Source organism: Girardinichthys multiradiatus, chromosome 2 (assembly GCF_021462225.1).
Source record: "Girardinichthys multiradiatus isolate DD_20200921_A chromosome 2, DD_fGirMul_XY1, whole genome shotgun sequence".
NCBI classification, from domain to species: domain Eukaryota; kingdom Metazoa; phylum Chordata; class Actinopteri; order Cyprinodontiformes; family Goodeidae; genus Girardinichthys; species Girardinichthys multiradiatus.
In genome coordinates this window covers 22,932,135-22,959,821 of record NC_061795.1, presented here as the reverse complement: position 1 = coordinate 22,959,821, position 27,687 = coordinate 22,932,135, and the positions used below count along the sequence as shown (strand labels likewise).

Below are 27,687 nucleotides of genomic sequence, written 5' to 3'. Positions count from 1 at the left end.
ACATATATCTCCAAAAACATTTATTTTAAAGGCAAAAAGATAATAAAAACATGACTATAACGAATACTTGTCATACAAGACAAATGAGACAAGTTTCAAGTTGTGAAATAAGACCTCAGACTGAACTTTGGCTTCTGGGCTGTAACAGTGGACCCTTGCTGATCTTCCTGGTTTGAGGTACATGCCAGACAGTGTAAATGAAACTAATCTAATAAAACTTCTGTTTATTGTCGGTTATTCAGCTCAAATATCGACTATTTTATGTGAAAATTGCCAAATTGTTTAATGCTTTTGATGGTAATATTTACTGTTCTTTGAAGTAGTAATACATTCAAAGTGTAACTACAAGCAAATATCGAATTAATCAATCAATAAATGGTCAGACAGCACATAAAAAGTTTTCTTCTAAATTGTTTTAGGACAATGTAGAATCAATAAAGTGTAATGCACTGTGCTTTTAAAAGTGTTCTGCATGGTAAAAAGGAGAACTTTTACTACTTTTGAAATTTACAAAGTTAAATCATTTGGAAGTAATTTCAAGAGTACATGTTGTTCATGTAAATATCCCAAACCTTTTCAGACCTAAATCTCTAGAGTTCTTGGTCCTTTATAGCCATTTTTAAGTGTAAAACACGTAAGTTCACCATGAACGCCAGTGTTCAGGCTTTATGTATGGAACCTGCAAAAAAAACAAACTGGCAGGAACTAAAGAAAGGACACAAAAATGTAAGGAAAGAGAAGAAGAGCATGAGGAAGGTGAAGAAGGACAGACAAGGAAAGAATGACACAAAAAAGGAAGGACTTGGGGAATGAATGGAGGTAGGACACAAGTAGGAACAAAGCAAATAGTAAAAGAATAAGAAATGGAAATAGAGAGGGTAGGTAGCAATAAAGAAAGGAAGGACTGGAGAAAATAGGAAGGACATGAGGAAGGAAGGAATTAAGGACAGATGGATGAAAGAAATGAAAGACGGAAGGACACTAGGAAGAAAGGGACAGAGGGAAGGAAACTATGAAGAAAGGAACAAAATAAAAAGAAGGTCACAAGCAGGACAGGAAGAATATATTATTTAGACAATGGGATAGGGAATAAATTCTGGAAATTCAACCATTTTTCTGTACTTTTTTCCATACTTTTCCAGACCTGGAAAATACTAAAATCAAATCCCAGTAATTCTGGTTTTACAAAATCCTTTAACATTGAAAGTTCACATGATTCATACTATTAGAAAATGAGGTATGCTCCGTCTTGTTTTGAGGTTTGATTTACCCACATGAAGAACACTCAGCTTGTGCTTGGTTTGTCAGATCCATCCAAATGGTAGTGTCCTGCAAGTATTCAAACCCTTTGACCTTTTTCACATTTTGTTTTACATTACACCAAACTTAAATGTAATATATGTGAAAAACCAACACAAAGTAGCACAGAGTTGTAAAGAGTAAGAGAGATTATTCAACATTTCAAATGTTTTCAAAAAGAAAATTCAGAAATGTGGCAAATTTCACTTTTACCTTGGGAAGGAGGATGAAGGTCATTGCAAGGCACATATATCAATACTGTAGGACGGGCTGTAAAAGAATGGATACAGGGGTGGAGGTTCACCTTCTTGCTGGACTACTTCTCTAAATAGACAGCCAGAGCAACAGTGGAATAGCTTAGATCAAAGCCTGCTCATGTGTTAGAATGGCGCAGTCAAAGCCCAGACATAAAAATTGACATTCACATAAGCTCTAAATCCATTGTGACTGAGCTTGAACTGTTTTACAAAGAACAGTCAAAAATGTCTGTCTCTAGATGCACAAGGCTGGTAGAAACATGCCCCAAAAGACTTGGACCTGTGTTTGCTGCAAAAATTGATTGTATGAGGTGTTGACTAAGGACTGTGTAGAAATGCATGCCACACTATGTGAGATTTTCATTCGAGAAACATTTTGAAAATGATGTATTAATATCCTTCCACATAACAATTATGCCCCACTTTGTGTTTGGCCAGTAATATAAAATCCCAATAGAATTTGTTAAGGTTTGTATTTCTAACATGAAAAATGTGAAAAGTTAAACGGGTATTAATACTCTGGTTAGGCACTTGTATCCTTTACTGTTATTTCAGCCTATCTACTGATCCTCTGAAGTCTCTATGGCTATCTGGTGGATCTGGTTTTTCAGGCGAGATGCAAGCGACCTCGTTTTTTCTTTTAAGTATATTTTCTATCCAGCTTGAGCTTTGTGCTCTTCCTTCAAGGGAGCGAGTGGAAGATAGTGTGCTCATTCTCATGTTTTTGCCTGAGGTTATCAGCTCTCCATAGCCTTGCTGGTGGGAGAAGGCATAGGCAGAGCGGCGGGAGCTGGTCCTGCGGATTCGCCTCAGGTTCTGCTCCTGAGGTCCTTGCTTCTTCCTGGACTGCTGCAAATGGCGCACCTGTGATAACAAAGCAAGGAAGGAGGAAGTTTCTCAATTCCTTAAGATTGTCAGATTTTACAGCATCTTCTATACTTATTGGACCCCTGATGAAAATGTGCAAAAAGCCTTAAACACATATATCCTTCATTAAAGTAACACAATCTCACACAAAAAATTTTAATATTCAATTTTTTTAGTTTTATTTATGCTTTACTTTTTAAATTGACGTGAATGTCTAGGAACATTTAATAAGTAATCCTTTATTTGCCCACGTTACTGGTAAACCTGGTTCATAATGAGTTGATTGTGACTTACTAATGCATGCACTGTTACCACACCTTGTCTGTTAGAGTTGGAAAGAGGTCCACTCTCAGAAAGCTTACAACTAAGCCAGGCAAAATGCAAACCACAGTGGTGAGCAGGACGGCCAACCACACGGTCTTCTCCGAAAGACAGTTACGAGCCGTGCCTGTGGAGACAGTGATCAGAAATTGCTTCTGTTGCTTTTCCACCAATCAGTTTTCTTACCACACCGAGTCAAACTCACCAATAAATGGGAAATTATTAGAAAAAATGCCAAACAAGCCATCACTTTGCATTGCTAACAGTATAGCAAAATACACGATCAGGCTTCCCCACACAAACAGGTGATTGACTGCTGTCCAGTAGTGTGTGTCCAATCCAATCTAGTAACAAAAAATCACACATTTAAGTACAGCTTCAGGCTTTATTACTTTACTTCGTGGTCTGCTGTGTTCAGAGACTCACCTGAACACTCACAACGATGACTAATGTTGTTGCAATGGTGACAGCAAACGTCTGGTGGTCAGACAAGTCGGCGCCATCTTCCTTCACCATGACGGAAAAGGCTCCATAGGGAATAAAAAAAAGCAGGAATGACGTCACTATCCCCTGCAGCGTGCAGAGGAAAAACTGGCGCTTGTTGAAGAGGAGGTTCTGTTGGCCGGGTTTGTACAGGCTCGGGTGGCGAAGGCTGTTCTGGTCATTGACATCCTGGCAGAAAGGAGCTGGTAATTAGATCAGTTTAAGCAGGTCCTGGTGATTAAAGTCAAATGCCAACACCATTTGTCATGCGACAGGATGCATAACAAATGGTGAGTTAAAGGTAACACATAGTAACTAAAACCGTATTAGTTGCAGCACATGAGTTAAAGAATTAGTAACGGATTAGTTACATTTATTATGGTATCTATTTTTTAAGTTAGATTCGGAAGGTGCATTATTGGAAACACAGTAGAATGGGGCTACAGTATAATTTGAATATTCACCTGGATGACTTGACAGTGTCTTGAAAAGACAAAAGTGCAGTAAAAGTATGAGGAAGTTGACAAACTGTGGATGTACATTTTTACTGTATCCACAGTAAAAATGAGCAGACAGCTTAAAAATAAATTAATCTTTCATTGTAGCAAGATATATTTTCACACGGAAATATCAAACTCTTAATTTGAGTACAGCCATTCAGTGAGGGAAAAGATCCACATTAAGAAATAAATGATTTTAACAAAACCACTGATGCCACAATCATCAGCACTCCTGCTATTAATATTTGTGCAGCCCTCTTTTGTTAATAGGACAGCACTTTTTCACAAGGATGGAGCATACAAAGAAAATGATCTTCGATCACTCCTCTTTACACAATCTTTCTAGATCGTCCAGAGTCTGTGGGCTGAGCTCTCTTCAGCTCAGCCCACAGGTTCTCTGCAGGATTAAAGTCTGGTCTGGGCACTGAGGTGGCCATGAAAGAAGGTGGATTTTGGGAGCCATTTCTGAATGAATTGGCTGCATGTTATGGGTCATAATCTCAATGATAACCCCAAACACAAAACACCGGTTTCAGTGTTTTGGCAGAATACACCAAATTTTTATTTAAAATCTCCTGCTGGACCTTTGGAAGAAAACAGGCCCCAAGCATTTTAGATATTTTACCATATCTAACAGTGGGGATAATGGGCTGTCTCACATATTTGTTGTTGAAAGTGTCACTTTTAGTCTTTCCTGAGCAAAGCTCATGGTTCCAGGAAACGTCCCAGCTTGCCAAACCACCTGTCAGCATGTAGATAGTTGTTAATAGTTGTTGTAGATCCTTGTCAAGCCTTGTTTTTCACATTATTTTAAATGTTATAGTTATTGCTCTGACAGAAGATTGAGGCAAAGTTGGCCATTTTCTGATTAATGTGGATCAACACAAATGTACCTGACCCAAATGGCGTGCTCTATAGTTTTTCCCCTTTTAAAAAATGGCTTAGAGAAACAGGTCTTATATTAAAAGTACATAGATTATTTGATAAATGTATGAAAATGGAAAGCAGAAATAATGAAAAAGAGGATTAGTTACAATTGTTTTATAGAATAAAGGTGAACGCATAATAGGTAGGTAGCCAGAAAGCAAAAAAACAATTATTTCTTAACGTGTGATTTTATTTTTGCATAAGTGTACTCAAATTAAAGGCTGGATTTTAACAAGGGTGACATCAGGGTGAGATTATCCTACCGCAGTAAAATTATTAGCATTTATTTTAGGCTTTCACTCATCTTTACTGGATGTAAAAGAAATGTGAAGCATGCTGTTGGTTTGAATGACATAAATACATATATTTAATGTTATGTTTGTGTTTTATTATTTTTTTCTTATTTTTAACAATACCTGATCAAAAAGTCCCATTGCAAGTACCGGTAAAGACGTGTAAACAATGTTGAAGAGGGTTATAAACCACTGGTCGTACACAGTCTGTGGAAAGAAGAGCATTAAATGGAGATCATTTATAAAGCTGGCCACAGATTTTGTTATATCTTGAAGTTTTCTTACCTGTGCTGAAAAACCACAGTAGAAGCCGTACCAGAAGTGAACCAGGGTGAAGGCGAAGTTCTTGTAGAAGAAGTAGGCCAAGAAATTACACATTCGGAAGTAGGACCAGCGTCCGTGCACCAACAGCAGCCTCTGCAGGTATCGAAACTGAGCAAAGGAGTAATCTGAGGCCAGAACAGCTTGCATCCCCTCCTGTCCGCTGATGCCTACACCGATGTGGGCGGCTGAAGCAGCACAAGAAAAAGCACAATGTGTGTCACTGCCTTTAAACATTATTTGACTGTTGCACATGCATTTGGCATATTAAAAGCAACATGTATGATGATTAAAAAGCTGAAACCTACAACTGAAATAGGGCTGCATAATTAATCCACATTTGTATGACTTTTCATTTGTTCCTATAATCACACTTCACCATTTTCTTGGACCCATGTCAGCCACAAAAATACACATATGGTGCACATCAAGGACAGTTAGAGACTCTTCAACTGGCCAAAAATATTATTGGCCTGCTGAGTTTGAATGCATTGCGCTTAAAATGTTATATCCCGCCAAATATTGCATGCAAGCAGTACTTTACGATTGCGATATGGCAGACATTATTATGACCACTGTGATTCAAAATATTGTGCAGCTCTAGGGGAAATGCATCATAGTTACATGGTTAAATGGACAAGTTGGCACTAAAGGTTTAGATTCAGCTAACACAGACTTTATATAAAGCTAATGGAGCTCTTGGGGAATGATGAGAACAACAGGTAAAAAACATCTGACAAAATCAAAATGTTAGTTTCAGAAGGAAAGGGATTTATTTAGAGGCCTACAGAAAGTTTAAAAAAAAAGAAAGCAACAATGCTGCATTTCGTCTATGAAGACGATATGTGCCTCTGTTTAGTTGCTTAAATAATTAATAATGTTAAAAAAAAAAATGTTTTATTAGAGGATGGTGAACTTGACTTATCTTCTGCTACCATTTGAAGATTGCCAACAGTTTTTCACCTACTGGATGAATTGACTTTGAACTGACTGCAGAGGTCCTCAAATTACAAGTAATTAAGTGAAATATTTGTAAGTAATTGAGGATATTTCCATAAACTAGGGTAAAGTTATAAATATCTGTTTCCACATATATGTAATTTATAATATGTCTAAAACGAGTAACTTTTTTTTCCATTTGCGCCTTCGGGCACTCAGCATAGAGGCTTCTTCTTGGTTTGAGATTTCCTGGAATAGCAATGTGAGAGTGAGACTGAAATCAATAGTTTGTTTTTAATAATAATGGGTTTCAAACATCTTTAATAAACAATGTTTATTCTGGGTAATTGGATTCATAGCTTTCTGTATGAGAAAATGAGGACAGTTTTTCTCTTCCTGAGCCTTACTTTTGATCATGCTGACATCGTTGGCCCCATCTCCTACAGCCAGCGTGACGGCCCTCTTGTGCCTCCTCACCAGCTCCACCACCTGAGCTTTCTGCATCGGCGTGACGCGACAGCAGATGACTGTTTTACACAAACAGGCCAGATCCAGCAACGTGTGCTCCAGCTGGGGCTCCAGAGCGTGAGCCTGCAGGGCAAACACATACATCACACCTGTTTAACATATTGTTTTATTGCAGCGCTGTAACTTCTCTGCTGAGGCAGCACCAGGCCACAGCCCAATATAGCATTTTCCACCTGGCTGTGGATCATGCACTCTGCCAGAGCTGCAGGGGGTAAAGAAATGGATGTTAATGAAAACTTGTAATAGAGCTGACAGCCCTTAGCAGTCCAGCAGCTCTCTGCTAATTAGACTTTATTTAGTCAGCAGCAGGTAAAGAGAGATGCCACGTTCAGCAGAGAACAACACAACCCGCAATGGCAAAAACAAAATAAAAGACAAGACAACAAAGAAATGAACAGTTTGATTATTCTTACCAGACTGAGGCCATTGATGACTAAGGCATATTCTGAAATTATAGCTTCTTCAAACACTGAATCTTCTGCAAACATTTCGCCCTTAGCAACGTCTCCGGTGCTGCTCACCCGGCTCAGCCCGAGGATGTGCTCCTTAGCACTCCTGAAGAGAGAGGAAAGCTATTTAATAACGTGCATTTTACACGTTTCTTGATTTGTGTTTCTTTTTTTAAACCAGACAACAGAAAATGAAGAAAATGAGGCACTGAGTTTTGAAGACTACAACTAGGGCTCTGTATTTCTCTTTACCATGAAAAGAGCAATAATAATAAAATCTATGTTCATGCCGCAATAAGATTTATTGGGTTTGGCACTTTTTCGCCTCATTTTTACACAATATGAGCATGACATTTCCAAGAGAACAAAACTTTTGACAAAAGGCACTCAGTAAGTAAAGTCAGACTGTCTGTTTTTAGGAAGGACTTCATTAACAGACACATAAATGCACTACATTTATGTGATGCAAGTATGATTCTACTGAGATTAACAATGTTTCAGGACCAGGTTTGGCTAAATATGACTATCTACTTTTCACCGGACAGTGTTATATGATAGTTCTTCTGTTCTTTTTGTAAAATTAATATACGTACAATGTAATATTTATGACATCTGAATGGAACTTTACAGCATAACCGGAAATAACTGGACTCACAGTTGAAAATAAGCCTTTTATAGAAGTACATTGTCATCATTCCTAAACCAATAAGATAATGAGAAATAAAAGTCTTACCGTATCTGAGTCAGATAAAGTCAGATAATAAAACAGCAATCAAACTCACATTTTTTGTGGTCACTGTTTGTTTACATTCACACTGACTTTCAAAAGTATGTATACTCCTTGAACCTTATCAAATGTTTTCCTGTTAGAACTACAAATGTTTTATTGTTTTTTTTTTTTTTTGTGATAGGCCAACACAAGGAATGGCATGATTTTGAAGTAGAAGGGAAAGTATAAACGGTTCTCAAAATCTTTAAAAAATAAAATTCTGAAAAGTGTGGTTTGCATTTATTCAGCCTCCTTTACTCTGATACCCCTAAATAAAACCTGGTGCAATCAACCACCAACCAACAAGAACATGTCACAAGTAAAATACAGGACACAGAAAACATGCAAGTAGAATATCTGGTCTTATGAGACCAAAATTGAACTTTCTGGCTTACATGCAAAATGTGTGGCAAAAAACTAGAACTGCATATTGTCCTAAACATACTGTCCCCTGCATAAAACATGGTGGTGGCAGCATCATGCTGCAGGGGTGCTTTTTTTCAGCAGGGACAGGAAAGCTGATCAGAGTTAATGGAAAGATGGATGCGGATAAATACTAGGCAATCCTGAAAGAAAACCTGATACCGACGGCAAAAGACTTGAGATTGAAGTGGAGTTTCACCTTCCAGCGGGAAAACAACCGTTAATATAAAACCAGAGCTACAATGGAATTATTTAGAACAAAGCATATTCATTCTTTAGAGCGGCCCGGCCAAAGTTCCGACCTAAACCCAATTAAGAATCTGCGGCAAGACTTGAAAATTGATTTCAAGAACAATCTGACTGAGCTTGAGTTGTTTTGCTAAGAAGAAAGGACAGATTTGAAGTTTCAATCTCTAGATGTGCAAAGCTGCAGAGACCTTTTCAAAAAGGCTTGCAGGTGATACTGCAGCAAAAGGTGGCTCAACCAAATACTGTCTAAGAGTAACTGAAATGCAAACCACGCTTTTTAGATTTGTATTTCTAAAAAAAACTTAAAAACATGCATTCTTTTCCTTCCCCTGCACAGTCCTGGACTACATTTTGTTGGTTTATCACAAAAGATTTGTGTTTGGTTGTAATGTGAAAAACTTTTTTGAAAAAAAGCTCAAGTAGTATGAATACTTTTGCAAGCCACTGTATATTTCAGCTGTATACCTTATAGTTTTATTTTTTTATATATTTACTTTATTAATTAAAAAATTTCAATGTTTTTATATCCAGTATTTATACTGCAGATTTTCAGTCATCCTGGACATGACAATCCTAGGTGCCTCCAAAGGACCACAAAAGGCTCCTCATCCAAAAAAGAAGTCCACTTGGTTACAACTTAAGCACTTAGGATTTTTTGCATTTTTTATTGTGGTGCTAAAGTTTTATTTGGTTAGAAAAGAACAAAATATCTTCTTCTGAAAAACACATCAGACCTCCCCTGGGGCTATTGTTGTGTGCCTTTCAGGGCATTGTGTCAACATGGTGAGTTACCTAAGCTGCTGCTGCACCTCCAGCTGCGCCAGTCCAGAGATGATAAAGACCTCATTCATGTCGTCTCGCAGCATGTTGCAGGAGTAGCCAATGTTCATCGCCGTCTCTGAAACCACACAGTTTATAGATCTGTAACTCTCCACAGATACAGTACGTAAGCAGCTATTCATCATCAAGATTTCTTTACTTATTAACTACCTAGTTTGTCTCCTGTTAGGACCCAGATCTTGATGTCAGCTAGAGTCAAACAGGCGATTGTTTCAGGCACTCCTTCTTGAAGTTTGTCCTCTATTGCTGTGGCTCCAAGAAGCTTCAACCGAGTCAGCAGTGAGTCTGTAGCTGCTAAATAAGACTCATCGCTTCAAAGGTGAAAAAACAAAAGAATGTCAATTTTACCTTCATGCCCTGCTCGATCTCCTCGTAGAGAACAGCCAGATGTTCTTCACGGTTCTCAATCACAGTGCTGACGTAGTGAAGCTTCTTCTTCCAGACCTGATAATATTCTTCATTAAGGTCTTTGTAGGCAAGAGCTAGTGTTCGAAGCCCTTCTCCTGCAAATGCCTGTCAGGAAATGAACACATTCAACAGTTTTGTAGTCAATGATAGTTTTAAAAATCAGTCAGCTAATCTAGCTGAACTAATACTGTAAGTAATCAAAGCTGCACCATTGCTCTTTTTTATTCTTTAGCCAAGATGCTAATGAGATCTGAAAACATGTAATTTTTTAAAGTATTTAAAGAAAACTGGGTGACAGAGTAGATCCAGCTGGGTTCAATGACTGCAGGAGCCTTCACAGCAAAGAGATGCATCATGTGACTTTAATCTGTTCAATTAGACTATAGTCCACAATCTGTAATCCATATACCCAGTAGACTACCATAATGATCATTCTTTTTCACTGTTTTTGTCTGCATGTTATAGTGAAGCAAATATATATAATTACTAAAAGAATAAATCAGATCAAATCAACATACCAAACAACACACAAACAGCATGAATGTCAATTATACAAACTTTTATTGTATTAACTTTTATCCTGTATGCCAGGCAGGTACAGCGTATCGCTTCTTCCATTTAAAGAATGACTCCCATCCTTTTTGCAGCAAGCTTTAGCTTCTTCTGTCCAGATGGAGATTCCCAGCAACATTATAAAAAACAGCTTTGTTCCTGCAGTTATTGAATTGAATAAGGTGTAGAGACACCTTAATGTAGACACATCTTAATGGAATATGTGTCATGTCAATATTTGTCATTTAATGGGTAAATTCTTTTTTTTTGTGTAAATTTAGATGTGTCCTTCCTTTCAAATGTCCTGACTGGAGAAAACATGGGTACCTTGAGCACTTTTTAAAACTATGTATTAAACCAGATCCGTATATAATAAAGCATCCAAAAATTGCAATTAACAGTAACGTAAAGTGCAGTACAAATAAAATGTATCATTATTATTAATGAAGCTCATTTTAAGGTCTGGCAATCATCTCAAGATCCCCTTCCCGGTGTTCAATAACCCACAATGTGGTCCTGTCCTAACTATGGGAACCATGAAGTATATACTGTATTGTACAGGACTTTTATGTTACAGGATAAATCAACACAAAGTATTGTGTAAACAGAGTCCACCTGTGTGTAATTTAATCTAAGTATAAATGCCGCTGGTCTGTGGAAGTCTTAGATGTTTGTTTAACATTAGTGGACAAACAGCATCAAGATGACCTAGGACCAGATGCAGCCAGGGCAGGGATAAAGTTATGGAGAACTATAAAGCAGGATTGGGTTATAAAACAATATCCTGAGGTTGGAACAGCTCACAGAGCTCTGCTCAATCCACCATTTAAAAATGGAAAGAGTATGGGACAAACTTTCCAAGACATGACTGATCACCTAAGCTGCTAAGAGAAGAGAACAATAATCAGTGTCAGCCAAAAGGCCCATAACAGGAAAGCTGCAGGGATCCACACATCAGGTCGGACAATCTGTCTAAAACTATTATTATTAAACCTGCAAAGGACTTGAAACTGGAGCGGAGGATCACCTTCCAGCAGACAAACAAACCCTAAACATTCAATCAGGACTACAAGGGAATGGTTTAAAGCATGTTCATGTATTAGAATGACCTAGTCAAAGTCCAGAACTAAATCCAAGTGACAGTTTATAGCAAGACTTGATAGCTGCTGTTCAAAGAAAATGTATCTCATAGTTTTCCTTTTTTTTTTGTTGCAAAGAAAATAAAGTAAAACTTTGAAAAAAAAATTTAAAAAACAATGTTTGATTTGCTTTTTCCTCCCACTACACCAGTATCTCCTGCATTTAATTGGTCTTTCACATAAAACCCCAATAAATTATACTGAAGTTTGGGATGAAAAAAGTTCAATGGATATAAATACTTTAGGAAGGCACTGTAAAACTCTTTTGACAAGGCAAAAAACAAAAACAAATGTATACACAGGTTCATCAAAGACTCATTTAAATGTTATTTCATAACTCAGATAACACCTACACTGAGGTGTTCTGAGGTAGTGTACATGAGGTGTTCACTGGATGGCTCCAGACGGTCAAAGATGATTGTGTCCGCCCCCTTGCAGTATAGTTTAATCTGACCTTGGGGACTTCTCACTGGATCAGAAAACACAACAAAGCAAGAACAAATATGGCTTTTTAAAAAAAACTCATAAGGATAGACACCAAATAAGTAGATCACATGTCGCATCCAAAGAACATATTTAAAGTGAGCCATTATTCTCAGTATGCCGAAAGGGACGTTAAAGGATTGTACACAGTGGTGTCATGTTGACTACTAAAGCTATTATACGTAAAGACCTAACCAATGACACTCATTCTCTTGCGCACGTTGTTGAAGTCCAGTATAGCCAGCAGCTCGTAGGTGGCAGCTCTTCCCATCTCACATAGTGTGATGGTTTCTGGTGTTCGAGCTCGGAAGACAAACCCAAAGTTTCGAGCTGTGGTTACCAAAGCTCCTTCATCGGGTGACTGGGCCTGGTACACCAGATTCCCTTCATTTAAACAGAAATAATAATCTGAGAAAAAATCCTAAAAGACATTATTTTAACACTTGTGTGTGTAGCTTTACCTTCGCTCTTCTCTTCTGGCATGACGGTGTGGCACAGAGCCAGCAGTCTGAAGAACTCCAGCACTGCAGAGTCCTCCTGTTTGACAGCTTCAACCAGGCTAGAGTCGTAAAACTTAAAGCCTCTGTCGCAGAGCGGGTTAAAGGAAAAGTCTACACACGCCGTTTTCTGAGGTCACAGCAACAGTGGGGGATTTTAGAAAACAGCAATCTTTCATTCATATCCGAAATTAGACTAACATTTGTTGGAGAAGATAAGAGATAAAAGAAAAAACTAACAGATACTGTATTAAACAGGCGAATAATAAAAAGCAACTATAGATCCACTGCATAGTAATGCTTTTTTTAAGACACTTGTTGACAAAGAAACACGAAGAATGTTGATATCAGAACTAAGAAAAACATACTGATTAATATCTGAAAAGGACAATAAATTCAGGCTGAAAAATTACAGTCAGCAAAATGGCAAAAGTTTAGTTTCTGGACATTTAATTATTTCATTAACCTGGTGCAGCTTTATACCCAAGAGACTCATAAGATTATAACTCTATTACTCTGGGCATCCAGAGGAGGTGCTTTATTTTAATGCATCAGATGACTCCTTTGAACAATCTCAGTGTTTCTGACAAGCCTCATGGACCGTGTGGGTGTCTTGGTAAGAAGAGTGGATTTGTCACCAGAGCCCACTCACAAGGTGTGTAGGTTAGACTGGAGAGTTATTTGTAGAACATAGTTTTTAATTGTTTCATTCATTTCATAACAAAATGGTGGAGCTTTAAGTATTGCCTGAAATCCACAGGTAGATAAAGCTATATGACTTTTTGTAGATTTAATTAAATAAGCAATATATATAGCTTATATACAGCAAATAGATTTAAAGATGAGCTGAGCGCTGAACTGATAAACAACACACATTTTATGTGGATAGCCCCAAACCAACTCAGCTTAGGCTAGAAAGATTACGATGAACTTCATCTTTCAGAATGAAAACGAACCAAAGCACACATGATAAATCCCAACAAAAGAACTGCTTCAGGAGAAGAAGACTAAGGGTGAGCTGAAGAGAGCTGCACACAGAAGATGTTCTCACAGTCTCACAGATTTGGACCATTTTAACAAAAAGAGTGGGAAAATATCACCAAGTCAGGATGTGTCATGCTGAGAGACTCAAATCCAAGAAGATTGAGTGATGTAGTAAAGTTTTAGTTTGGGGATGTGTGACACTTATGTAACCACATTATTTTTATTATTTCTCCCCCTAAGAGATTTCTTTAGTGTTTTAAAAATAATAGTGTTTTTGTTCGTCTTTCCAGTGACTAGTAGGGAAGGTCTGAAATGATTTATCCTGATCTAATTATTCTCTATCATTTAAAACAGACATTTTAACAGGGGTGCACCCTTTCTCCATTCCTTGCACAAAAATTAGCTCCAAATAATTAGTGTGCACTCATGTACACAACGCCTTTGCATTTATTTTTATATTCACTTCTCAGAGTTTCTATAAGTTTCACATATGCTTAAAAACAGTAATATCGTTGCTTCGTCATGCAGAGAGACAGTGAGAATACAGCTGAGGCTAATGCGCCATGCTCCAATTACTACCCTGAAGGACAAAAATAGGAAATGCAATAATGAAAGCACGAAAGTATAAAAGAAATATAAATGAGCGTAATGAAGTTGTTTATTCCCATCATACCTCTGTAATTTCCGCCTTCTGGTTGAATTCATCATAGACATCACCTTGAGAAAAAAAAGATACATTAGACACTTCAGCATCTTGTCAAAAACTGAAAAATTATCCAAGCAATTTTCTTGATGGTTTCTTAAATAAACAGTACAGTGGATTTAAAATTGGATATTTTAATTCCACCTCAACCGAATTTTACTTAAAAAATAAATAAGACGAGATGGAAATGTTTTTCCTTGATCTCTACTGAATCTCACTAACTGTTTTGTAGTTGTAACCTTCCTGCATAATTAACCAAATCAAATTATAACAAAGAGCAACATTCCTCACAAATCCAAGAAAACACCAGAGCTTTCATTGTTGTCCGTGTTGCAGCCTTTCAAAACAGCTGTTCTTTGATGGAACATGGCATATGTTTAAGGATGTTAGTCCCTCTGGTTCCAATGCAAAACTTGTATGTTTCATCATTTTTGGGGGGGGGGGGGGGGCATTTTTGGTAGCTTTTTTTTCACTGAGAGGTTAAAAACCCATGTAAGAACATCACTCATACCATACGTCTGCCCATTAATGGAGCACTTGCTGAAAACCATGATGTTCTGCGTGAGCGTGCCGGTCTTGTCGGAGAAGATGAACTCGACCTGCCCGAGCTCCTCATTCAGAGTGGTGGTTCGAGCCTCGGCTGAGGTGTTGGTCTGATTGTAGTACATCTTCTGATCCCAGTTGATGAAGAAGCTGTGTCCGAGACGCAGGACCTCCACACTGAAGGAAGGAGTGAGGAACTTCTCAGACAATGTTTTTTCAAAAAACCATTGCTAAAAGATATATTTAAGCTAATAAATGAAAGTATCTAAAGGAAAAAGGATTATTTTTACCTTACATACAGCGAAATAGGCACAACAGTGTTGAGGATGATGATGTAGGACCAGAAGGTGAGGAAGCCAGAAAAAACAGCACTGCTCTGAAACTCATCCCATGGTAGGAATAGTTCGAACTTTCTGCCGGTACAAGTCTCCCATATAGTGTTTCCTATTGCCAAAATGACGCCCATACAGATAAGGAAGGCAAAAATCTGATGAAAGAAACAATACAACAGTCTTTACAATGGTTATATTGTCCACTCTTAAGTCCAACCCCCAGTACTGGGGGCAGAATTTAAGTCTTGTTTTCTTCTACTTTCTTTACTGCAAGTTCCATTAGTTAAACATGAACATATGTGGTATCCACAGAAATAGTAGAATCTTGGCTAAAAGCTGACATAAACCATTTTTACACCAAAAACAGTTAAAACTTAAGGCAGTTGAATCAGAAAATAAACAAACTCCACAAAATTATGTAACATCAAAACTCAGACTCAGCTGTTCATCACACGGCTTCTACACACACGATCAGCATGTCTGCTGTAAGCAGAGAGCTCACAGATTGTAAAAAAAACATTTTGTCGCAATCCACCCAGGTTTTACTCAACCAGCAGCAAAGAAAGGCCAGAATTATTACTCCCATTTGAAAGACATAAATATTAACATAATGTTTGTTTAGATAGAGTATGTCATTTCTCAGAAAAATTCGGTTAGATTTGCGCATATTATTTTGAGCTCAAACAAAACCCCTTTGGGCTTAAGAGGTTATGCTTAATAACTACTCAAAAACAGGAGTGAATCAGATACATTTCACTTTCAGTTTAGTACAACATTTTATGATGGTGTTGCTTTGTCAGTTTCAGGTTTTGTTATATAACACAAAGGCAACGAATATTTTGCAAAACTTTGTTTAATTTTAACCGTTGCTTTCAGATAACGGTCCGCCATCCTGTGCAAATATCCCAATGCAGCTATCTGTGCACTTTGTTTTGTGCAGTGATAAGAAAACCTACACAAAATTGATGTTTATGAGTTGTGCTGCAACTATTCTGTAGTTGCATTTAAAACACTATGAGCTAGCAATTTTCCTCCGCCTCCCTCCTCAATGCCAAACACAATTCAATTCAATTCAGTTTTATTTATAGAGCGCCAATTCACAACACATGTCATCTCAAGGCACTTCATAAAGGGTTTGGAATGGTGTAGCGTTGTTGGGGAGGTAAGAATAAGCTACTGAGTGTTAGTTTGGCCATTTTATAATGGGCTATGTGTAGGGGTACTAAGTAAAATAATAAACTGATAAAGTTTGTTCTTCTAGAGCACACTCGTGGCCATTGTTATACTAAAAACCACAAGGATTGAGGGTACCTCTCACTGTCAGACTGATTATAACCATTGGAACAGAGAAAGGGTCGCACAGGTAGCAGAAATGGAGTGTTTGAAGTGTTTGCACCTCAACCATAACTTAGCTAGTTTAGGCTAAACCAATGTCAGCCCTTCTCTGTGACAGCTTTAAAAGTTCATTTTGCATTTTAATTCCAGGGTTACAAACTCACAATATTCCTTGCTCATGGAGCAACCAACCTATATGTGCGATTTGAAGGTACGCATGTTCTTCTCCCCAGCTGGAAGTCTTACTTCAAGGGAAGAGTAGGGTGTAGCTATCTCTTTGTGCAAGGAGCAACTGCTTGGTGAGATCCTTTTTTGTTGCAGACAGAGCAGTGGAAGGACACCACAAGCTTAGCAGTCTCTGACCAAGAAGTGTTACGTTAAATTACCTGGAGCGGTGCCAGCGAAATGTAGGCATGATTAGGTTCAAGCCTTGGCACGTTTCAATTGAAATAGGTTTATCTGGAATCAATAGCAGTAAAATATTTCAAAAGAATTCAGTGACACATCAATCTGTATTTATAATGTGTATAGTGGGTAAACAATCTGAAGCGAATCCTACATCAAAGATAACTTGCGAAGAAGATATAGGTGTTTTGAAAAGGCGTTTATAAAAATAAGAACAATTTCATACCCATAAAACTAGTGTGTTCATAAGTTTATCAATACTGGTCCTTTTTAATTTAGTCCTTCCACAATTCTGCATCAGCTTGGTTTGTAGCCCTGATAAAAGGAAACAAAGACAACTAGTTCAACTTAAAGAACATTAAAGAGCTGAGAAACAACAAACAACAAGACAACGCTCACAGATACGGAGTTTAACAACATTAAACGATAAATATTACCAGCAAATATGACCATTCCAAAACACCACTCAGTGTTTTTGAGAACACAACCTCGCAGAAGCATTTTGTCATTATCCAGAGAGTACTTATTGTCCTTCCAGTACAATGTTCCTGTGAATTTATCCAGCTTGTTGTTTGGTGGTTCACAAATGACTTCTCCTGAGAGACAACAGAACAAAAGGGAATCTGAGCAAACTCAGACTGCAAGAACGGTAAAAAGGAAAAAGGATAAAATGCTGTGTAAATATAAAAACACTATGCAGCACCTTACCATCAAAGTCCATCAGTTTTGAAACATCTTCCAAATCTGAGGTTACACTCAAGGCTTGACGGACTTTCAGATTTGTCTCGCTGTTTGAAAAAAAAATGACCAAGCTTCTGTTAGTTTCCCCCGTCCAGCTCAGTTGTAAATTTGGATTTTCTTTTTATCATTTATATAACTTAGTGCAGCGCTCACCCATCCAGCTCAGCAGTCTCAATATAGCACAGGCCATAAGGCTCGCTGCTGCACAGAAGGAGGATATCTGCCTGTGAATAGATCCAAATGAAACAGTCAGTGGTGAAACGAGGCAATAAATCAGTCTGTATTACAGAAGCTGCAGCAGGACTCTGTAGCCTAAATCGAAAGCTTTCACCGTTTTTATGTCTGGATATAAAAACAAAAAGACACATTTCAATAAAAGCAAAGACTGCACAAAAAATAAAAAAAGAAACACCCAGATTAACCAAGTTTGAAATGCCATTTGCGGTATTCATACCCTTTAAACAAACCTCAGATAATTTTATTGGGATTTTATACTACAGAGTGACACAAAATACTGCATAAATGTGAAGTTCATGAACAAACAAACATGCTTCTCAAATCTGTGTACAAATAAAATCTGAAAAATTGGCTGCACTGGATTTTATTTTGGGATATCAGCACGATGGGGGGTAAATACAAATAGACTCCACACTTTTCAGATTTGTATTTGTAAAAAATTTTGAAATCCAGATGTTCATCCATTTTCCATTAACTTCACAATCATGCACCACTGTCTGTTGATCTTTCACATAAAATTCCAATAAAATACTTGAGGTTTGTGTTTGTAAGGTGACAAAATGTAAAAACGTGACCAATATTTTGGAAGGTATTATACATCTGTGCCAATGGTGGTTCTAAACCAAATTTACCAGGGGGACCAAGGAGGGGCCAGTGTTTTTTCATGGGGACACAGAAGAAAAGATTTAAAAAATAACAGGGCAATATTGCATCGTTTTATTTATCAGTTACGGTTTCTGTGCCACCATATATCAACATAAGAAACTGATTTAGTGTTATGTCTTCAGTACAGGGGGCATAACAGGGACCAGGACCAGTTCTACAGGGGCACTGGCCCCTATGGGCCCCTATATAGAACCGCCTAAGGTCCATGCATTTTACTTACAGCGACAAACTGATTATTCTCAAGTTTGATGATGTCCCCCACCCGAACATTCATCCATTTCTCCTTCTGTAAACTTAAACAGATAAAGGACCATGGTGAGTGGGGGTGTTTGGGGTTTTGCAGTTGTTGAAAGGATTTGACTGAAGTACCTTCCTTTGATGAGAACCTGAGACTGGCGGTTGTTGACTTGCTGGTCGCTCTTATGTCGAAACTGAAATTTAAAAAATATGTGATAATTTTCGCAAAAGATTGCTGATGATTAAAAGTAATTAGAAGGGAAATCGTAGTCCCTACATAGTCATCTGTTGCATCTTTGACAGCCGTGATCACCAGCACCAAAACCAAAGGCACGATGGTTGTGAACCAGGACAGAGAAGAGATTTCTGGAATTAACTATGAAGAGAATCTGCATAGGTCACTTTGCTTTAACCTGAGCTTCAAAAGATCTACATTAATGAGCAGAATGTTTGTCCTACCTGAAGTATCAGCAGCACAACAAAGTAAGCATTGGCCACCCTCTGGAACTGCTCAAACAAGTTGATGGGCAGGAAGGTGAAGATGTTGTACTTTGAAGTCTTAATATGATTATTCTGCACAAGATAAAATAGTATGGGCTTCAGTTGCCATGAGCAAAGCCTAATAGAACTGTGAGGTCCACTTACAGCATATGAGAACTTCTCGTTGTATTCCCGTGTGTTGGCTTTCACACGACGTTCCTTCTCTGCAATCACAAACCACATGGTTTTCCTCAATATGATATGAAACATGAATATTTTATATCAACTTCAGTTTTCAGGCTCTGTTAGTGAGACAGATGATGATTCAACAAACAACTTCAATTATTTTTTTAAATACACGAATTGGGTGCAAGTTTATCATTATTATTTTACATTTTCTATTATCCACACATTGTCAAAGTTACATAGAGGTTCAAACAATTACAAACGATGACACCAATATCTCCTTAAATGTCCCTCAGCAAATTACCGCATGCGTTTTGCTGTCATCAACAGCATCTGGAGTAATTCTCTCCTACTTGCAGGAGTTTATTTAAACTATTTGGTTTCCTGGAATGGAGCCATCTTTTAAGCATAGCCCACCAAAATGTTATTTTTTTATTTTTTTATATATATTTTTGTGGCACTAGAGGCCTTTGATTTTCATTTTTTCGACAGTAGGTAGACAGAAAAGAGGGCAAAGAGAGGGGGAGACATTCAGCAAAGGTCACCAGGTCCGGCACTCCAAACCAGGACAGCTGCATCGAAGACTATAGCCTCTACACATTGTCACGCGCTTAAGGTTAGGGCTTTGGTAATGCTGTTCAGGAAGTCATCCAAAAATAGTTTTGATGTTTTTTGGGACTGTTATCCTGTTGGAGCACCCAACTAGGTCCAAGTTTCAAACATTTGACACAAACTTTCAGCCTCAAATGAAAGAAAATTGGACCCAGTTGGACCAGTGCTCAAATTGATGATAAAGTGGAAGATGCTGGAACACCGGTGTCACTTTCCGCAGTGAAGCCAGTTTGACATCAGCATGGACTGACAGGGTGCCGAACCACCAACCATCAAGCATGACGGTGGCAGCATCATGCTGAGGGTCTATTTTATTGCCAGTGGTAATGCAGCATTGCAGAAAGGTGTTGAAAATATAAAGGTGGAGGAATACCTTCAAATTGTTCATCTTACCCTCTAATGATCACTCAGCCCATTCAGACTCGGACACAATGATCCCAAACTCACAATCAAACTGGTTTTAGAATGAATAAAGCAGGCCATCCTTAAAGTACTGGAATGGTGCTGGTTAACCCTCTTAAATATTTATGGATTATGCTTTTAAGTAAATCTTGTTTGGAAAATTAAAACATTTCTTGTGTAATAAGTCCTCACTCAAAAAAGTGTGGTTCCAAAGAATTATGAAATAACCAAAATATTATGATATTCATGCCCAAGATTCTGACCAGAATGACCAAATTTTACGTTCACTTTGCAGCACCTCTATAACCCCAATCATGTCTTCCTAAACTCAGCAGCATAACTGTGCTTTGCACTGGAGTTGAAGGTAGGCGGGTTACACCCATTTTTTTAAAAGTCTGACCTTAATGCTAGTTTAATTTGATCTTGGGTATTTGTTAAATGAATGCCCCTGAAAAACTGGCTCCAAAACTGCACACGTTATATAATAAAAAGATCACCATATTTTTTTTAAATAATGCATCATTCAACAGCTTCATTTCCATTCGGGAAGCAAAAACAAAATGTTTGAAAAGCAGCTTTATTCAGTTCTATTCATTTCTAGTCCTCCAAACATTAAGTAGTACCTTCAGTTCTTGAACATATAGATTCTGACATAACGTAACCATGTATCTGTAATTGTTTGCAAATATTAGAAGCTTCTTGTCATCAGACACCATCAGTTGGGAGCAGTTATCAACAGTTGTCTCCCTCTCAAGTGCTTGTAGCTTCATTTTAATTTTTATCTAATATATTGTTTGAACAGATGATTCAGAAATCTGGAAATAAACTTTCATAAAGGAAAAGTACTCCCTACAGGGTTACTAAATGGGAAAACTGGAGAGGTTTCACAGCAGATATGACAAATATTAGTCTTTTAATGTGTGTGTGTGTGTGTGTGTGTTCCTGTCTTGGCATCACAGTGAGAACCATTTTCCCGATTTTACCATCAAATTGAGGACCGTTTGTACCAAAGTGAGGACATTTTGCTGGTCCTCACGACCTATTTTGCTAACGGTTAGGTTTAGGACTAAGATGTGAATTGACTTTAGGTTAAGGTTAGGGTTAGGTAAGCACTGGTAATAGTTAGGTTTAGGGTTATTGTCAGGGTTAGGGCATAGAAAGGGTTGAAAATGACTGAAAATCAATGGAAGTCAACAGATGGTCCTCACTACATATAGCAAAACAAGAGTGTGTGTGCGTGTGTGTGTGTGTGTGTGTGTGTGTGTGTGTGTGTGTGTGTGTGTGTGTGTGTGTGTGTGTGTGTGTGTGTGTGTGTGTGTGTTTTTTTTAACTCTCTTATTGAGAGCACTAAAAAAAAAGACCATTGGGCTTTAGTCTGATGTGTGTCCAACCAATATATACTGGCTAGCATACCTTCACCTGAAGACTGGACATTAATTCAAGGAACTCTTATCTAAGCGTGGGCATGTATGAGATTCTCACAGAACGATAACCTTGAGTTAAATACCACAGTTTCACTGATTTAACACTAAAAAAGTCAACTTATTGTTCAGAATATTATATATTTTTTGGCTGTTCCCTTTATTAAATAGTAACAACGGTATAACAAATTAAAATTAGTTAGGCTATCTGCCGCTGTCTATTTTACTGACATGTTATTAACATGATTGATGGGTGGCTCTTTTACTTTCAACAATATGACTGTCAGAATATATTTCCTAACTACCGAATTTGCCTCTCCTGTGAGCGAGACGAGTGTGTAGTTGAATTTTTTTCAGGCAGCTGACTTGGAGGTGCACAGCAACAGATGTGGGAGGGGCAGCTGTGGATAACCCTATGATCCTTAAAGCCATGGAGAACTCCACTAACTCTGACACTTTTTTTGATATCTCAGTATGATTTAAGCGGTTGGAAAAGTGTGATGGAGGATATTAGAGGTATTGGAACTGTAACTTTTTAAAAACGTTGGAATAACTTGATGGTGATAACCAGTTCAGGTCTACTCGTGTTCACTAGCTGGCACTCCACAAGGTCAGAAATTAACGTTTTATAACATATTTATACAAAAACCAAAGCGTTAACCCTGGTTACAGACGCTTAGAGTTCACACGATTAATTAAAAATGGGTAATAATAAAGGTTGGAATCTGAGCAAATTCAAACTGCTAAACAAGATCTTACTACATGAGAGCTTTTACAGCTTTAACATTTATTGAGAATAAGTAAAGTGCTGCGAAGAAATATCTGTGCCCTTACAGATGTCTTGTGCTTTTGCTCCATTGTTACACTTAAAAGATTCAGACCAAGATAACTGGAGTAAATAACAATATTTTTCAAGTGATGATTTTGAATAAATTTGATGAAAAGTTATCTGAACCAACCTGGGACTAAATGAAAAAAATGTATAATAATTTTATTGTGATTAACCACAGTTTGGAAAGATAAGTTCAAATTCGCCGAGGCCTGATGACTGCCGAACCTGCAGAATCAAAACGATCACTTAAATAGAACTTGTTTTTGTGACATTTTAAGTAATTCTTGGCATTAATATTTAACTATATTGGCACAGTTCTGTAAGACAAATGTTTTAATACAGTGTTGATGATCAGAGTACTTTTCCATGTACATAAAAATACACGTTTCCCTAAAATTGTCTATTCATGTAAATCTAACTTAGTGGAGTATGAACTTTTCAATATTTCAAAATTTTCATAGTTTTATGCAGACGGCTCTACAGGAGGAGAGACCACAGTTCCAGGTTTGGATGCAGAAGCTTCGTGATCCTGCCATCCTCTGTTCTACTCCCTACACATCTTCTACTTTATTTAAATTATTGCTTATGAATAGACAGTCAAGGTATCAATTCCCTGTACTAATCTGTTTTTTTATTCTAATAAATAAACCCTTTTTACTGAAAACATGTTCTGTAGTCATCTCATGTTTACCTGATGATAATTAAAGAAAAATAAGTGTGTTAATCAGTGTTTCGTAGTTATTGTAAATGAATCATGCAGTTGTAAAGCAACAACTCTGGCCGGATGCAGGTTGGTAAAAAATTGAATGTAAAATAATGATTTAAACTTTTCCTGCTTATGGATCCAGTGCAACCTAAAGAATAATGGAAGGAATTAATAAATTGTTTACTTCTAAAGCTGATCTTCATCTATTATTTATCAGTTGATACAAATAAAGGATTTATTAGTATTTAAATGGAGTGAAGGAGTAATGCCATCTGCTGGAATTAAGGTGTATTGCAGTTTTTTTCACAACTTCCCCATATGTCATTAGGCTGATTGATTCATAAATGGTCCATGGCTTCTTTAGGCAATGGAAAAAGAATGTAGGAGATACCCTGGGATTCCTATTACCCGGGTAAAACAAACCCTGGGGCTTTAAATCCTGGGTCTTTCAGTGGAAAACGGGCTAATAAGTAGGAAATCAGACAAAAATGGGAGAGTACCAAGGCTAAAACCACAGCTGACCAAAAACAACACAAACACCTGTCTCACAATTCCTAAAAAACAAAATGAGTGTTGGAGTGGCCTTCTCAAAACCTGGACTTATATCTGATTGAAGTGCACCTCCTTAACCAGGCCCTTCAAGCTAAACAAAATCTCAAATGTGGCTGAATTGAAACAGAGAAATGAAAACAATTCTCTAAAGAAGAATAAAGAAACGTTTCTCCACAGCGATTTAAAAGACAGCTTGCCAGTTACTCCAAATGCTTTATGGCACAACCAGGGATTAGGTTTAGAGGACAGTTAATTTTTCACATAGGGTAAGGTTGGTCTGGATATCTTCTTCCCCTTGATAAAAGAAATCATCATTTCTAAAGCACATTTTATATTCACTTGGGTTGTCTTGGTGTGATGTAAAAATTTGTTTTAATGATCTGAGACATGTAAGCCAAACTAGAAGAAAATCTGTAAGGGGACAAATACTTTTTCACAGCATGGTTGAATGTAATGTCTCTGGTTCTCTTGTTTTACCTGTGCCTTTACCTATGTGATATGTCAAGGCATCAATAAACCCTGACATGCTATAGATAATAGCATTTTTGTTAATAACATGTGGCAAGGTCCACATTAGGAATCTGGCAACACGAAGCTGAGAAAATGCCTGTGGCATCTTCAGCTTGTCCCTACCTGCCCATCATACCTAACACCTCGCTAACAATTTCACTGTTCATCATCTTTTGGGACCCACTAGAGGTCATTATCATGCTCCATCTTACTCTATTACATCCTGGCAGGAAACAAACTCAGTCAGAAACACTAGCAACAACCTTACAGACAATTTACCAAAGCAGTCTAATATTTCACACACACCAGAGCTTGAAGAAACACTGAGATAGACCTGCTGTGGCCAGACAAGGTTAAATTGTTGCTCAATTATGTATAACATACCTGCAGCAAGCTGCAACAGGACAGATGATCTCACACATCGACTCAGGTCACCCAGGTATCACTTACTAAAATGATCAATTATTAAAAAAACTGCTTCGCTTGTTCTAACACTTTGGCCCGCTTAAGCATTTCGTTTATGTAGTTTATAGGAAAAGTTAGTTTGTGGTATTTTTTTACTTTCTGTCTCTTTTTCGAAAGAAACGTCCCTTGTCTGAACAGCTCATAGTAAAATGATTCGGTAAATTCTTCCAGATGTGTTTTTGACTGTATTTCTTCAGAGTTTCATCCCGAAATTGGAAGCATTAAAGTTAAGTTTAAACTGTTACAAGACAATAAGACGACACATTTCCGAGGAACCCCACATATATTTATATTATATTGTAGATATGTTTATACTGTTTAATTTGTATTGTATTGCACCGACTACGCCAAAACAAATTCCTTGTATGTCCAAAAACGTACTTGGCAATAAAGCTTTTCTGATTCTGATTCTGATTCTGAGATTACAATCACATTAAAATGTGGTGGTTTGTCCCTGTAAGGCTCAAGGTTATTGCATTCTGCATCTGATAACAAATAAAAAATATTTGAGTAGATGATGTGTTATAAAACAATTATCAGAAATCAGAAATAATCTGCAACTGCTCAACCAAGGGGGTACAGGCCACCCAACACACCCTCCAGAGCCAGGGAGTTTTATATACATACTATTTTTAACCCTGAGACTATACTGCAATAACGCCCATTAATTATTTTCAGAACAAAAGTAAATGTTGAAAAACCCATTTAATCACACTCTTCTCGTTTCTGTCCCGCTGATAACACTGATGCACACACTCCAACCTGACGGGTAGCAGCAGTGCACCTGGAGTTTGTTTGCCACCATTGAAGATGTATTGAATATGGTAGCACTTCAAGTCTACAGTGTCACCTAAGTGCCAAACACGAGACAGACACCAGAGCTAACGTTAGCTACGACAGTCCTAGTACAGGTTCACAGCAAAAATATCAAATAATTAATTATGTTGTTAGTCAGAATTTATTTGAGTTGGAAATCATTTCCTGCTAAGTCAAATATTGCTATCATATGAAGATGTGATTAAAATACAATCAATTACAATTAATTCATTGCAAAGCTTCTAACTGATTAGAATTAATTTACTATCAGAGAGTACATGGTTTACTATGTTCCAGCATTGATTAATAATTTAGTGAATCCATGAATTAAGACTATTATATTTGTTTTTGTTTAGGTTTGTATCTTTTAATTTGCTATTTTACTAATGTATATACTCCCTTCATGAAGCACTTAGTTATTTTTATTTATTTACTAATAGTACTTACTTTAACAAGTAATTGGGTTATTTCTTGGTGTGCCATTTTTTAATGATGATCTGTCATTCCTTGTATGCCCCCGAATGAGAGGGTTTTTTTGTCACCCCCTGACAAAAAAAAAAAAAACGTCCTTGTTCATCTAAGGAAATAATAATGACTAAATAACAGGATTAGTTTCAGTCCGAATAAATAATAAACACAGGCGAATGTGTCTTACCATCATAAGTCGTTCTCCTCCAGATTGGCATCTTTTCCTGGGACCTTCCCAGAGTTTCCCTGGCAGACACATGGAGAACCTAAATGTTAAAAATAAACGGCGCACACAACAAAGTGCATTGTTTTTATTTGCAAACAAGCCAACAGCGGTGAGTAAATCCCCAGCCTATGTCTGCATAACAAAAGATCCCAGGTGACTTGAACAGAGTGGGCAGCTCTGAGTCTAAGGGGTTGCCAAGGTTTCTGTTTATTAGAAAGGATAAAGGTAAATACATGCAGCAGGTTTATAAAATGGGTGCAGATACCGCCTGGGCATGCTCAGTCCCTCTGGTCTTACCTTGTACAACTTTGTAACAGGCGCAGTCTTGTGTTGTCTCCATGAATCCTGCCAGTCTGTAGTGACCATTTATTTATTCCAAGCGACGCATTCCGCACATTTCCTCACAGTAAGGCGCTGTCCGCCTCCGGAAACATGATCACCACCAGTACCAGCTCGGCTGGACTCATGTGAAGATGCTGCTGAGCTGTGGTGACTAATATGCAGCAAAGCAAAGAAAGACTCTGCGGAAGGTGTGGGTTGTGGGGGGGGGGGGGGGGGGGAAATTGTGCAGGCAGAAGATCCGTCCCGCTCCTCTGAGACTATAATCCGAGGAGAAACGAGAAGCAAGGTGCCAGCGAGGTGCGGCTGAGTTAGAAGATTTCACCATGGGGAGAAGGAAGGAAGTCTATCCCAGCACCGAGCATCTCTGATTTTAACACATGCATTGTGCATCAATTACATTTAAAGTATTTTTTTGCACTTTGGCATTTGCTTCAAATACATAAAACACATTAAATCATTTTTAAACAAGTTCATATTCTGATTAAATAACGCTATATCTGAGGCGGAAAACTGAAAGAAATTAGTTTATTAGAGGTTTGCATAGATGTGAAATTAAGGCGTTATGTTTATTTTCTTCACTTTGTTTTCCTTCTGTTTTTTTTCCTACAATGGGTTTGGTCTTTACGGATCTAGCGCCCTCATCTGGTGTGTATATAAAATGCGATTGATTAATGCAGGGAGAAATTGTTGCGTTTAATCGGTCAGACGCTACTTGGCTTGGAGATGTTTGTGCTGCGACTGCCATCTAGGGGGTGAAAAAGATAACTACGTCTACAGTGACCAAACGACTGTAAAACAAAAAGCCCAGACCTGTGTACGAAGGCCATGGTTCTCCACGCGGCTGTCACGGGTACGAGTCCCGGCCATTGACGTTTGCCACGTGCTCAAAATGTTCTGCACAAACAAAGCCATACCATCATCATCTGGGTTATTTTATGAAGA

The 27,687-nt window shown here is 37.8% G+C and overlaps 1 protein-coding gene across 1 annotated transcript; it reads right to left on the bottom strand.

Moving 5' to 3' along the window:
- Nucleotides 1-7: 7 nt before the first annotated feature.
- Nucleotides 8-26,913, bottom strand: atp8b4 (ATPase phospholipid transporting 8B4). The gene is made up of 28 exons (XM_047392834.1): nucleotides 26,701-26,913; nucleotides 26,365-26,443; nucleotides 19,373-19,431; nucleotides 19,187-19,300; nucleotides 19,005-19,103; nucleotides 18,860-18,921; nucleotides 18,711-18,783; nucleotides 17,741-17,811; nucleotides 17,555-17,634; nucleotides 17,284-17,442; nucleotides 17,073-17,161; nucleotides 15,065-15,261; nucleotides 14,743-14,951; nucleotides 14,202-14,245; nucleotides 12,509-12,674; nucleotides 12,243-12,431; nucleotides 11,918-12,033; nucleotides 9,814-9,978; nucleotides 9,616-9,727; nucleotides 9,418-9,523; nucleotides 7,149-7,290; nucleotides 6,615-6,798; nucleotides 5,233-5,456; nucleotides 5,071-5,154; nucleotides 3,171-3,416; nucleotides 2,950-3,088; nucleotides 2,741-2,871; nucleotides 8-2,420 (listed from the first exon to the last, which is right to left on the bottom strand). Exons 1-28 carry the CDS (start codon nucleotides 26,767-26,769, stop codon nucleotides 2,103-2,105), a joined length of 3,726 nt encoding a protein of 1,241 aa, XP_047248790.1. The 5' UTR covers nucleotides 26,770-26,913; the 3' UTR covers nucleotides 8-2,102.
- Nucleotides 26,914-27,687: the final 774 nt, after the last annotated feature.

Coding starts and splice junctions, on each gene's coding strand:
- atp8b4 (XM_047392834.1), bottom strand. CDS start 26,769: ATGGTCACTACAGACTGGCAGGATTCATGGAGACAACACAAGACTGCG. Junction 26,444..26,700: donor CTGTTACAAAGTTGTACAAG/GTAAGACCAGAG, acceptor TTTAACATTTAG/GTTCTCCATGTGTCTGCCAG. Junction 6,799..7,148: donor TCATCAATGGCCTCAGTCTG/GTAAGAATAATC, acceptor TTTGCCCTGCAG/GCTCACGCTCTGGAGCCCCA.